At 45.5% G+C, this 14,212-nt stretch overlaps 1 protein-coding gene across 1 annotated transcript in view; it reads right to left on the reverse strand.

Annotated features, from left to right (window-relative positions):
* Positions 1-5,825: 5,825 nt before the first annotated feature.
* Positions 5,826-14,212, reverse strand: part of KCNJ6 (potassium inwardly rectifying channel subfamily J member 6) — a 33,471-nt gene continuing 25,084 nt past the window's right edge. Inside the window, exon 2 of the mRNA XM_041399859.1 lies at positions 5,826-6,151. Coding sequence (XP_041255793.1) covers positions 5,826-6,151 — 326 coding nt within the window. The remainder of the gene's footprint in view (positions 6,152-14,212) is intronic.

The following is a 14,212-nucleotide window of genomic DNA, read 5'->3' on the forward strand; positions in this document are numbered from 1 at the left end:
TCATGCTTTATTTAGTATATTTATTAATAGGAATTTTGTGCATATCAGAGAAATGACACATTAAGCTGCAAAGAGTGGCTCAGCACGGCTGAGCTCTGAACTCCTGATTCCACTGGCCCTGCCCTGTGTCCAGGAATTCTGTTGGCTTAATCTGTGGACTTTGCACTCGTTTTTATTCCTCCTTTCCAGGAATCTTTTGGATTTCCATCCCTGGCAGTGCCCAAGACCAGGTTGGACACTGGGGCTTGGAGCAGCCTGGCACAGTGGAAGGTGTCCCTGCCATGGCAGGGGTGGCACTGGATGGGCTCTGAGGTCCCTTCCAGCCATTTCCAAGTGATTTTGGGAAGAGCTGGTCCATGTTCAGCGTTCCTGAGGAGCACGAGCAGAGACTCAGGAGGGAGCTCCATGATCCCACCCAGCTGAACCAAGAATGTTGCTGTGAAAAGGAAATAACTTCCCCCACCATCTGAGCAAGATTCCTTGGAGTGACTCCAAACTGTGACAGTTTGGGCTCCCCAGCCCAAATCTCACTGATCTCCTCAGATTAGAGACTTCTCATTGTGATATCATCATCTTCTTTTTAAAAAATGCTATTTTTAATTTGATCAGAGTTACATTTTGGGAAGATTTGGGAAGATTAAAGAGCTGTTGTAGGGATGTGATGCTCCAGTGAGGGATTTGGGACATGATGATGGGGAAGTGGCCAGGGAAGGAGACTGTGAGGATCCATCCTGGTGAGCCAGGAACGCTCCTTCCTTGAGCTGGAAGGAGTCCAGAGGACTCCAATGCAATACATGAAAGAAAATTTGGTGGGATAACAGTTCTCACCAGTTTAAATTCTCCAGGAAAGTCAGTGCAAATGATTGCCTCTAATGATTTGAGGGAAACAGCTTCAGCTGCGAGTTTGGAGCTGCTACCTTTGATTTAAAAAAAGAAAAAAGGAAGAACAGTAGGGAGAGCTCTCCCCATCCCTGCCCTCAGAAAAAAAAAAACAAAAAAACAAAAAAACAAAAAAACAAAAACAAAAAAAAAACCCAACAAAAAAACCCTAAAAGCAGCTGATGAAACTCTGAAATTTTTACTCTGTTTGGATGACACGTGAGCTGAGGAGAAGGAGGGATGAGCTGTGGTTTGTAGCTGTGAATTTGCTCAGAATAGAAACCAGATTTCACACTGGTGGTGAAATAGGAAGATCCGAGTCCCTCTGGAACTCTATTTTTGGATGTGATGTCTCTGGGCTCTCCATGGGAAACTCTTGGATCATGAACAGGCAACAAACAGGGCAGTGGAATAGCTGCACCTTTGTAGTGGAATTGCCACTGGATTATAATTTCTGGAAATCCAGAGGATCTGATGAAACTGTGAGAATAAATCAGGAGGAAGAAGCTCGAGCTAAAATCACAAAATGACTCGTGAACGTCTGACACCACCTCTCCCCTCCAAAATACCAAACCCCAGAAGTCTAAAATCCACTCAGGAAATGATTAACAAATAACAGCTTTCAGGTCTTGTCTTTAAGAATTATTTACAGCTCAAAGCTCAGATTTATGCCTGCTCTCCCTCTGCTTGTTTCCAAAGGGGTGTTTGGGAGCTGAGGGAGCAAGAGTGGAAGAGAAGCCAACTCCTCATGTTTTAGGTTTAATTTACGGCCTAAAAAGTGCCTGAGTGAGGTTTCAAGGAGGTTGATATTCTGAAAAGAAAGACATTTTGATGGGCAGGGAGTACCACAGCAGTAAAAATTTGATGTTTGACCAGAGCCAGAAGCTCTGCTGGTGGCTGCTAAAGGAATGTCCAGGTGCCCAAAGCACAGGAGACAAATTATGTTGAGCCTCTCGTTCCCACCCTCATCAAAGAACTTGAGGAAGTGGTACAAATTCACCACTTCAAATCTGCAAAAAGCAGGAGGGACAGAGATCCCAGGTTTTCTGGGAATGACACAGTGCATCCTCCCAGGGCTGTGCTCTGCTTGACAGCCAAGACCAAACTCCAGCTGAGGCGGTGACAAACGTGGGCATTATTCCTGCCTGAGCCTGAGGAAATGCATTGATGGGTGGGCTGGGCCCAGGGAATGAGGGATTTTCCATTCTTCCATTAAAAACCCCAAAGATTTCACAGAATCCTGGAATTATAGAATTATAGCATCCTAGAATGGTTTGGGTTTGAAGGCTCCTTAAAGACCATCCAGTTCCACCCCCTCTGCCAGAGGAAGGGATCCTTCCACATGCAAAGGTGAAAGTTGGGCTGTTGGGAGAATTCCAGAGCAAGGCAGCCCTTGGCTGAGGGGCTGGAGCTGTCGGTGCTCTTGTGGCAGGGTTTGTTTTTTGGGAGCAGTGAGATGTGGTTTTGGACACCCCTGGGCTGAAGGGAGCTCTGATTCCAGGCCTTCTCCTTTCTAAAGAGCCCAGGGTGGCACCCTGTGGCTGGAAACAGAACAGGGATTTCAGGAATTTCATCCTTCCCTGGTTTTGGAAGGCCTGAGTGACCTCTTTAACTCCAAGAGAAGAACATGAGCAACCCAGACTTGAAAACAAAAACTTGAAATGATCTTCAAGAACTTTTTTTGTCCCTCCTGGGTTTGGCAGCTGCTGAATTTGTTGGGATGCTCCCATGGCTTTGGTGTTGTAGGGCAAGGAAGCAGATCAGAACAGCTACAGACACCCACCAGGATATCTGCATTCTTGGGTGATACTTCAAAATAATTTTGGTGATTTATTTTAATTCTGATAAGGTGGAATTTGTTGGGAAATGATGTTGGAGTATTTGCTGAAGGTCACATTCTCACTCAGCCATGTTTCTGGTCAGTGAAGAAGGAATTGAGAGCTCCAGGAGATAACTGAGAGCTCACATTTACCTCTGGAAATCCTTTCTCTCCTAGAAATCACAAGAGAATCCAAGAAAAGGCCATAAAAATATATTAATGAATGAAATAGAAGTGTAATGGGTCTGGATTAATTCTGTAGCCAATTACATTAAGATGTTAAGCTATTCACATCCCTTAAATGTCATTTGCCACAAATATTCCCATAGGGAATTGAGCTTTCCTCAGAGATTGTTCAGGACTAAGAGCTGAAATTCCTGGGTTAAATGATTTACTGTCAATGAAAACACCACTCAGCATATACGGCTTGAAAATCCATTGTTAATTAACAGCATTCAATTCTTAATTGTCTTTGTACCAATTCAGTTGAAATCATTGACACAAAATACATTGTTAAACTGCTTAATCAATCATTGTAGAAAAATAGAGGTGTTTGATAGGGACATTCTAGTACAAAGTTTACGTGAAGCTTCCCCGTTGAAAGCTTTGGAGGCTTCTATATATATATTTTTTTAAAGCTTATGTTACAAAAATGAGATTTCATAAACTTTACAGTCCGTACTACATGGATACCAAAGACAAGAAAATACAGGGGGAGAGAGAGAAAGAGACAAAACACACACACCTTAAGCTGTAAGTGCCCTATTCACAAAAATAAAGCTTACACATGCGCATGCCCCAGTGGCGGAAAGTCTCCTTTTCCGTGCTGAAGGACACAAAAAAAAGGTTTCATCAGGGCCCTGAGCTGCAACACAAATTTTCTCAACCTGCAGCAAGGACTTCTAGAGTGGCCCAGTGGGTTGTGAGAGCGAAAAGCAGGTTTATCCTCGGAGGGAAAGCTTTGCTTTCAGCTCACGTGCCGTTGGCGGGATGGGCGCGCGCGGGCTCCCCAACGCTTCCAGAGGGGCTGTGGAGCCGCTTTTCCCTAAAAACCCTCAGCAGCCCTGGTGGGGAGCCACGGGGGTGGTGATGGATGGGCTGGAGCACGGGGCTGATGCTGGGCAGGAGGATGAGCTTGTGGCCAAGTGCTGTCTCCCAGAAATGTCCCAACCTTCATTGAGCTGCCAGAATCATCCACCCAAAATCCTCATCCTGCACCATTCCTTGCATCCTGGGAAAGCCTTTTAGGGGAAAATGGTCAGTGCTGAAACCAAAAAAAACCTCTTCCCATCCAGCCTGATCTGCCCTGGTGTGCAACCCTTCTGCCCTCCTCACCTGGAGGCCCCCCCAGATCAGCCACCCTCTCTGAAAATTAGCAAGGGGCAGTTGTACCAGCAAAAAAGAAAACTAAAAAAAAAGAAAAGAGGTGTGAATTTAATGCCAAAGCTATATCACAGTGCAAATTTTCCACCTGCCCACCAAGTTTCTCCTGAGGTTTATTTTTTTTTTTCTCTTTTATTTAAACGTAAATTTTTCTGTACAAAAAAAAAAAAGCTTCGGATTCTCTTCAGTGTTTTCTTTCTTCCCAGAGTAGGCAGGCATGAAAAAAAAACCCCAAAATTAAGGCTGCAGCTTCTCCTCCTTTGCTGGCAGAAATGCTGTTCTTGGTGGGGCTGTGCTCCCCCACTCATCGTGGAAGCGATGCGAGTTCTCTCTGCCCCGTGGATGGAATGCCCAGGGTTTTCCAGGGATTTACAACAACCAGAGAGTTACCTAAGGTGGAGAAATTCACCGAGGAATGGCTCCCCTGAGCGTGGGTGGCAGAATCCGTGTGTTCTCCTGGGAATCCTGGTGGAAGGACACCCCCAGGGATGTCGTGCCCCCCGTGCCTCAGCACCAGCAAATTGCAAATTTCATGGATTCCGGCTCCACAGGAAATCCAGCTGTTTATTTCCCAGCTGAAGTAGCTAAAATCTACTGGCTGAGGTGCAACATTCATTTTTCAATGGCTTGCATGTGGGGTTTTTTTTTGTGTGTAGCAAACTACTCCACTGAAATCCCACGGGAGCAGATTCCCTGGATATTGCACATTAAGGATAACACCTCCACATGACACATGCTCGTTATATGAAGAGTACACAGGAAATTCTGGTTAGCCATGAGTTTGCCACAGCCTCAATTTTTCGGTCGAACTGCCCCCAAAAAAGAGTAACCAGGAAGGGTTTTGCCTTATTTGTAAACATTTTCACAGTATGTCAGGAGTACAATTCTCTACCCTGCCCTCTCCCAGACTTATGGCTTTTTAGAGTGAGTGAAACAATCTGTTTGGCCAACAGTGAGGTACTCTAAATAGCTGCCAGTCTGGTACACTGAAGAAAATGTTATGCACTAGAAGAGTCATAGAGGGGAGGGGGAAAAAAATAATAAATTAAAATCAATTTTACACTGCAAATATTTGAAGAGAAATGCCTACTCGATGGGTAGTTAGTTTTTGCATCCCAATATTTCTAGAGCTCTGTTTCTAAACCTACATTAATTACACAGCTGTGTACATTATTTAGAAGTTCTTTACTACAGTACTTTTGTACATGCGGAGTTTATTACTAAATGTAGAGAGAAATAGTTACATAAGGCATATGTACAGGGTCGTGGGGGATTGCAGGTCCCTCTGCTCACCTTCCTCTTAAAGCTGCAAGGCCCATTCCACTGTCACCCAGTCTGTGAAACTGTCCTGAAATACATAAAAACTCAGTCAAGGCCCATTGCTTTGATGGGCATTAATTAGTCTTTCCTTTAAAATCCCTTGCATACATTTCCTTTGCGTTCAGGGATTGGTTTTTGTGTGGTTGATGTGGATAAACCTGGAGGTCTGCACTGGAGAGGGGCCATCAGTCACTGCCAGGGGGAGATTCCACCATCCCTGATGGGTGTTGCAGCTTTAACCCACGCCTTGGCTTAGTCTGGGAACCTCTTGGGTTGAAGTTAGGTTTCTCATCTAAAGTGTTTATTTTCCGTGAGTTACCAATAACAGGAAGAGAAAAAAATTAAAGGCGTGTCGCAGAAAGAAACAGGGAGCAGAGAGGGAGGAGATAAAGGAGGCGGCGTGGCCCTGATTTCTCCTCTGGCTCTACACTTTGGACTCATTCTCCAAGTTGGCCACGTCTCCATTTCTTTCGTTTTGGTCTTCTTGGTTCTTCTCCTCCTCCTCTGTTTCCAGCTCGGCGTGTTGGTCCAGCTTGCTGGAAACAGACCAGGTCAGGGGCAGTTCTGCTCGGCTGGCCATCTCTGCCAGCTCTTTGGCACTGTAAACGGGGGTGTTGGTCTCGTAGGTTTCGTGAAAACTGTTGTAGTCAACCTCATAGAAGCCGTCCTCCAGCGTGAGCACGGGGGTGAAGCGATAGCCCCAGAGGATCTCACTGGTGATGTAGGAGCTGCGAGCCTGGCAGGTCATCCCTGCAACGACAGAGAAGGAACAAGTGTTGTAATCAGGACCCACGGCTTCCCCAAGTCTTTAATTTATTATTTTTTCTGTCTGTAAGAAGGACAGAATGAGGTTTGACATCACACGAGGTGGAGCTCACAAAGCAGCTTTGGGGAGCATAAACTGAGGCCCTTTCCTCCTGTGCATGGGCAGAATAAGAAGGGCTCAGCCTGCCAGCGAAGATTTTAATAACAATTTATTTATTAAACATTGCTCTTCTGCCTGTGCTTCCGCAACTCACCTGCTGTGGGTCTCAGGTGGGGTGGGGCAATGTGCCATCCTCTGTCCCCTGGCTGTCACAAACCCACTGCCACGCTCAGCACATGCCCAGAGTAGCAGGAATTGTCACCAAAGCTTCCCTCTGCTGGAGCCCACCCTGATCCCATGATCCAAGGGTTTCCCTGATGCCTCAGGTTTTTTTATATTTTTCACATTCTGTGCTGCTTTAGTGTGTGGGGACAAGGCATTAGTTTCTGGCTCTGCACAAGTCCCTGCCAGGAGGGGACAGCCGGGGGGGTCGGGCTCTGCTCCAGGGAACAGAGACAGGAGCAGAGGGAACGGCCTCAGGCTGGGCCAGGGCAGGCTCAGGGTGGACAAGAGCAGGAATTTTCCCATGGAAAGGGTGCTCAGGCCTTGGCAGGAGCTGCCCAGGGAGATGCTGCAATCACCACAACCTGGAAATATCCAAAAACTGTGGATGTGGCACCTGAGGCAGTGTTCAGTGCCGAACATGGGGGTGGTGCTGGTTGATGGTTGGGCTCAAAGATCTGAAAGTTCTTCTCCAACCTAAATGATTTCATATTTCTCTGATTCCCTGATCTGATCAGAGAGCCCTGGATGGGTTTTCCCAAAGGAGGTTGCCATTCCTAAGAGTCATCTGTTCCTAATCCCTCTACTGCTGAAATTCAGCTTGGGAGCGAGTTGGAAATTTGGAATTTTCATTACAAGGAAAGCAAGTACTCAGAGATCCTGCTGCTCTGGTTAGGAAAATTGTTGTGCCTGGTGGGAAAGAGGAGGGACAATTTTCTGCAGAAATCAAGAAGATTAATTGGACTATGTGAAAGTTATAGCTCATTAAAAACAAACCCTCCTCCAAAATGTTGATCTCCATTTTTAATTTAGGCTCACATTCAGCAATGATTTAATTCCCATTCCTTTTCCACAGCTGGATGAAACACTTTCAGTGCTAGAATGGAAGTTAAGATTTTTCAAGTCAGTGAAACTAAATTATGGGGATTGGGTGAAGGAGACTTTTTATTTTAGGCAGCCAAGCTACCTTGGCTTTTTGTTGTTTTATTTTATTTATTATTATTAAAAATTTTTTATTGGTTTGCTTTTAAATGGAGCTGGAAAAGGTCTTTGCTTCTACAAGAAATTGAAGATTTCATGGTAGCTTAGACAATAAAATGTTGTGTCAGGCACTTGTACCATGCAGTGTTTCCCTTTGGGATGGGAGCCATCAAAAATAAAATGCTCTAAAACAATCATGGGGAAAAGGTTGTTTCAGAATCAAGGTATCAAAGCTATGTTTGGGCTGAAACACAGTGATTTTCCAGCCCTGGCATTTCCACACAGTGACAGCCTCATTCAGCTTTTGTTTTACTCAAGACAGCCCTTTTTTACAACAGCACCTTTTCTTTTCAAATTCCATTTCTGGGATTAAAAAAGGGCTCTCAGTGAAATGAGAAGCCAAGAATTATGGCCCATGACTGGCTGCACATCTCTGACAGTCACAGAGATTTCGAGGTTCAGCAATTTGCTGCTGGCACTTGGCAGGACCAGGCAGAATTCCTGCTGCACTAAATTATCTGGGATATCCCACAAGAGTGGCTGTTTTCAATAATTTAGTGGGAGTTCTGCTTCACAGTTCAGCCTGGAGTAAGACCCAGCAGCAAACTGTGCATGGAGCACAGGGGAGTTCCCATTTTTGGGCTGAGTGGGGTTTCACTCTTGTGCAGGACGACAAAATTTGGTCTGGGGTCTCCATTTGGGAGCTAAGGCTTCCGCTTGACTGTGATGCTCCTGTTGAATTCCTTTCACTCTCTCTGTATCCACAGCAGCCTTTGCTGAGGTATCCCTGCACAGGTTTTTGATCTATTTTGTCAAAAGGTTCATTCAGACCATGAGAACTTGTCTCAGCTGTGCCTGGGGGTGTGTGTTCAATTTCCACCTGTCAGAGCTTTCTGACTCTCAGTGTTGGGTTGTATTACTGCATTTTAATTTTATTTTTATTTTTTCCCTAGTAAAGAACTGTTATCCCTATTCCCATATCTTTGCCTGAGAGCCCTTTAATTTCAAAACTATAATAATTCAAAGGGAGGGGGTTTACATTTTCCATTTCAGGGGAGGCTCCTGCCTTCCTTTGCAGACACCTGGCTTTTCAAACCAAGACAGAACCTTTTAAAACCAAAACTATACATGTAGGAAGTTCTCAAACCCCTTGAGATAAATTCCTGCAGCCTCCTGACGGAGCTGTGGATCTCAGGACGCAGCAGAGGCCCTGACCTGTGGCCTTAGAGATGAGTTTTGCAGATTGTCTGGGGCAGGGGGAAGAAGATGGGAGAATTCTTCTTCATCACTGTGGCCAAAGAATCCCAGACTGGTTTGGGTTGGAAGGGACATCAATACCTTCCAGTTCCATCCCCTGCCATGGGTGGGGGGGGGTCTTCTCCTAGATCAGGCTGCTCCAAACTCTGTTCATCCTGGCCTTGGGCACTGCCAGGGATCCAGGGGCAGCCACAGCTGCTCTGGGAATTGCATCCCAGGGCCTGCCCACCCTGCCAGGGAAGGATTCCTAATTCCCCACATCCCATCCATCCCTCCCTCTGGCAGTGGGAGCCATTCCCTGTGTCCTGTCCCTCCAGGCCAAAGCTCCCTCTGCAGAGAAGTCTCTCTCCAATGACCCCGATATTGAGGGACTTGGATGAACCTGCACCTTTTCTGTAGCTCCAGGAAACCCAAGTGGATTTCCAGGATCCTACCCAGGAGCCACCGGCGAGGCAGGGCCCCGCTCTGTGCCCCGCTGACCTTCTGCACTTCAGTCTGTTTGCCGAAGGATTTGTCACTTGGCTATTTTTGGGTGCTCAGGAGAAGAAGAAAGCAGCGTGGGCTTTTAAAAACAAACCAAAGGCTCGGAGTCAAGACCCCCTGCTTGATCCCTCTCTTCTCCTGCAGACCCTGTGTGGGCTTTGGCAAATTCCCCAGCTTTGCTGGCTCCGTTTCCCTCCGTGCCACCAGCAACACGCTGAGATGGAAAAGCAGGAGATGTACTGGCAGTAGATTCTCTTCCTTCTTCCTCCTCTACAAGTTTTTTTGCTGTCAAATTTGTACTAAACAGCTCTCCCTGGTGTGAAAATGATTGCCTCAAGAAGAAGAAGAAAAAAAAAAAAAAAAAAAAAGAGAGAGAGAAATTTGGAATAAAATTTCCAGAATGCCACCAAGTCGGTGTCAGAAACACTCCATGGGACTTAATTGGTCCTCTTTAATCAAGATAAAAAGAAGGAAGCAAAACGTTGTGTTGGACCCTGAATTCACTGCAGTATTTTAAAGCTGGAAGCATAAAATCATAGAACTCAGGTACAGCTGACAGTATAAAGCAGCTATGGTAGTTTAGTTTATTTGAGTAAACACCCCACAAATATATATATACATATAAAATATATAAAATATATAAATATAAATATATAAAAATATAAATAAATAAAAAAAATATATATGTATATGTATATATATACACATATAATCTGTCATTCAGAGAGAGCAAAGAGGAATTCCCAGGGGTTCTGATAACTTGGTTCAGAGCACACCTGGAAATTGGTTATCTCACCCTGAGAAGTGTCAAAATATCCTGAAAGTAGTCAAAACTGCACAGGTGCCTGGGAGCCTTTTAAATATTTTAAATGTCTTTGCTTCAGCATGTCTGGTGTGGAACCCTTGTGTTGTGGGGTTGTTGAGTGGGAGAGGAAAGGAGTGAGGACAGATGTTTTTTATTCTTATTAGAATACAAGGAGTTAACTTTTGCTGGGTTTTGTTTGTTTTCTTTTTCCTTTTATAATGTTAAAACTGGTGTGTTTTTTTTTTTCCCCCCTGCAAACGATACATGTAATTTGATATTTCTATTTTCACCTTTCTTACTCGGGAGAAGATCACCATATTTGAGATTTTATTTGCTGACACCATCTGTGAATGCTGCTCAGGGGTCTCTGTGGTAGCTCAGGAGGGAGCAGGGACCAGCTCGATCCAGAAAATCCAAATTGCCATGGAGTGAGTGGGTTGGAACAGCTGCTCTGGCCACCCCACCCCGTAAGAAAATCACAGCTCTGCAGGAGAACACGCAGATTATCAGCTCCCATTTGCACAGAGATGAACATGCAAAGGAAATTGAAGCCATAATTTCAAGTCAGTTGAACTTTCTGATGCTCTGAATTCTATTTCTTGCTAAAACAAATAACAGGCAGTAAAAAAATGAAGTTTATATTAAGTTAAATTCTAAACAAAATCTAATTTGCATCAGTCCAAGCATTCTGGTTTCATTCTGACTTTTTCAAATGTGATATATTGTGTAATGCAAGACCTAAATAAGAAAAAAAATGGGCATGCTTTAGGTTTTTACAAACTGTTAAAATGCATTTTTTCCCCCAGCAGGAGATCTCAATGCCAATGAAATGGTATTTTCCAGTGGAAAAATGATGAATTAGAAATGCTTGATTTACTTGGTTACTGTTTCTCCTATCAGGAATTAAATACTAGGTAATTTGTGTCTAATTTTTTGCTTTCTGACAAGTGGTACCTGCTGAGGCAGGAGAGTTTGTCTGATCCAGCCTCAAATGTGCTGCCACTTTTAGCAAAATGTACCAACATATTCCCAAAAAACTGCTTGTAAAGAGATGGTAATTCTACCCAAAAAATGCAATTTTACCATAAATTTACAATTCAGCCAGTATTTAACCTCAATTTAGCCTCATACTCAGGCTGTGCCCAGCAAATCCTGATGTATCTGAATTTTGCTGTTCTTTTTCAGCTGATCTTTTCCCAATGGGTGATGATTACATTTTTTCTGTCACCTAAATCTGGGAAATTTATTAAATCCAATAATATCTGACCAGGGAGAGAGAAGCTAGTTCCAGAACTGGGAGCTCAGGTTGAAGGAGCTGGAACATGAAATGCCAGGATTTTCTGCCCTGCTCTGTGTTTGGCTCTTGGGATACTTTTATGGATCCAGAGCTTCCCCAGATTTGGATCAGCACCACACAGGAGTTTTTTTTTTCCTTCTAGGTGCCCAGCAAGGGGGGAATGATAGGAATTTTGGTTAAAAGAAGCTGCAGCTCCTTTTTCCAAAGCAGTGAGTGAGGAGAAGAGCTGTCCTGACCTTCTAAAAACACACTGTTACAACCCAAGGGCTTTCACCCCAGTCCTGCAGGTGGGATGTTCTGCCCTGACATGGTTCATGGGCATCCTGCTCCACAATTCCATGAAAATATCCAGGAAGAGGCAGCAAGGATCTGATGGCAGCTGCTGCTTCCCTGGAGAAGGGTCCTGTGGGGTTTGACACTGAGCAGTGGGAGCTGAGCCACCAGAGTGAGGGGCTGAGAGGATCCTGGGTGGATCTGCATGGAGCTGAGAGGATCCTGGATGGATCTGTATGGAGCTGAGAGGATTCTGGATGGATCTTCATGGAGCTGAGAGGACACTGGATGGATGTGGAGGGAGCTGAGAGGATCCTGGGTGGACCTGGATGGAGCTGAGAGGATCCTGGATGGATGTCAATGAAGCTGTGAGGATCCTGGGTGGATGTGGATGGAATTGAGAGGGTCTTGGATGGATCTGGATGGAGCTAAGAGGACCCTGTGTGGATCTGGATGGAACTGAGAGGATACTTGGTGGATCAGAAGCGGGTTCCTCTCTCTCCAGTCCTTGCTGAGGAGGCAGAAGATGGGAATTGGGCACATATAAAAATACAAGTAGGAAGTGAAGAATAGAAAATGCCCAACTCAGAAACGTGCATTTGCATCCCAGAAAGGAAAATGAGAGCTGGGCTGCATCCAAAGCAGGTAGGCAGCAGGAAAGGGATTGGGGTTGTGTCCCTGTCCCCCTCAGGTGAGAGGCCACCTGAGAGCTGCCCCAGCCCTGTCCCAGCACAGGGAGGAGCTGGAGCTGCTGCAGAGAGCCCAGAGGAGGCTCCAGGATGGGCAGAGGGATGGAGCAGCTCTGCTGGCAGGAAAGGCTGGCACAGCTGGGATTGTTCAGCTGCACAGGAGAAGCTTTGGGCTGAGCTCAGGGTGGCCTTGCAGGGCCTGAAGGAGCCCCAGGAAACCTGGAGAGAGACAATTTCCAGGGCATGCAGGGACAGCACACAGGGGATGGCTCCCAACTGAAAAATTACAAGTTTAGGTGGGATATTGGGAAAAAATCCTTTCCTGTGAGGTTGGGCAGGCCCTGGCACAGGGTGCCCAGAGCAGCTGTGGCTGCCCCTGGATCCCTGGCAGTGCCCAAGGCCAGGTTGGACACTGGGGCTTGGAGCAGCCTGGCACAGTGGAAGGTGTCCCTGCCATGGCAGGGGTGGCACTTTAATGTCCCTTCCAGCCCAAATCATCCTGGAATTCTGAGATTCTGTGAAATGCATTTGGCCTTGAGAAAGGATTGAACATTTTTTTGTGCAGGAGCTCTTCCAAGATGGCATCCTTCAAGAAACATGCATGGAGAGTCAATCTTTAGTGGAAAAATAAACACAATCCTCAACATCTGCACCCCTCCTGGGGAACAGGAACTCAGCCCCCAGTGCAAAAACAAGGCACTGCTCAATTCCTACTCAGGGAAATTAATGCCAAGGGATGGCTGGGAGAAAAAAATCCCTTTCCTTGAAATGGTGTTTGCTGCAAAAGAAGCATTTTCTGTGACACTTTGTACCTGCTGCAGATTTGTGCTGTCATGGCTGGGGGATAAACATTTCATTAAAACAGAAGTGTGGTTTGTTCCACCAATTCTTCCACACCTATTTCCAGTCTGGATGTTTGGGTGGCTTTTGTTCCTCTCCTTAAAATGCTGAACATCCAAGGTTTGCTCCGTGCTGAACTTTCCCGACTTGGAGCTTTTTATAAAAATGTCACATTTTCCTGTGGAAATGTTTGTGACGCCAGGATTAAAGACAAAACAGTGTGAACATGCAGCTTGGCATGCTGTGAAATCCAGGAAATAAGGCAGGATTGGGAGCTTTTTGACAGCAAAATCTGTGAATCACCCACCAAATATTCTGGGGGTTGTTTTGAGGTTTGTGGCTGAAGCTTGGTTGCTGTGAGAGCAGAGGGGGAGATGAAAGAGAGCTCGGGGTAAAGCACTTGCTCCTGCCAGGCAGATGCTGCTGAGAAGTGATGCTTGGAAAAGCAGCACAAGCAAAGGTTCCAAAATCACTGGAATTTTTGGGAAGCAGCAGCCCAATTCCAGTTCCAAAATCACCGGAATTTTTGGGAAGGCACAGCCCAATTCCAGTTCCAAAATCACTGGAATTTTTGGGAAGGCACAGCCCAATTCCAGTTCCAAAATCACTGGCATTTTTGGGAAGGCACAGCCCAATTCCAGTTCCAAAATCACTGGAATTTTTGGGAAGGAACAGCCCAGCTCAGTGGGGTCGCTGGGGTGGTTTTGTAACGCTGCATCCTTTTAGGTGGGCTGGGACGAGCCGCACGTGGGTGGGTGGAACTTGATTTCAGAAGAGAAAACTTGAAGAAATCAGCTTTTCTAAAGATATCCCATGCTCAGAGACGATATTTTTGTCTTCTGCTTCACCTGAAAGAGTCGCAAGAGGACTGGGGGAGAGAAGCTCCATGGTTTGCAGAAGAAAGCTCTAAATCCCAAGCTCTGGAAGGAGGAGGAATATCTGGGCTGGTTTTGTTACTATTTTAAGTCATGGGCTTGGGTAGTAGATCTTATCCCCTTTAATTTTCTTAGTGGGAGAGAATTTAAGCAACCTAACATTTGTTCATGTCATTATTTAATGTGATTGATCAAGCCCTTTATAAAAATCTCTTCAAGGGAAA

The sequence above is a fragment of the Onychostruthus taczanowskii genome, unplaced genomic scaffold (genome assembly GCF_017590055.1).
Source record: "Onychostruthus taczanowskii isolate IOZ18803 unplaced genomic scaffold, ASM1759005v1 scaffold17, whole genome shotgun sequence".
Classification (NCBI taxonomy): Eukaryota; Metazoa; Chordata; class Aves; order Passeriformes; family Passeridae; genus Onychostruthus; species Onychostruthus taczanowskii.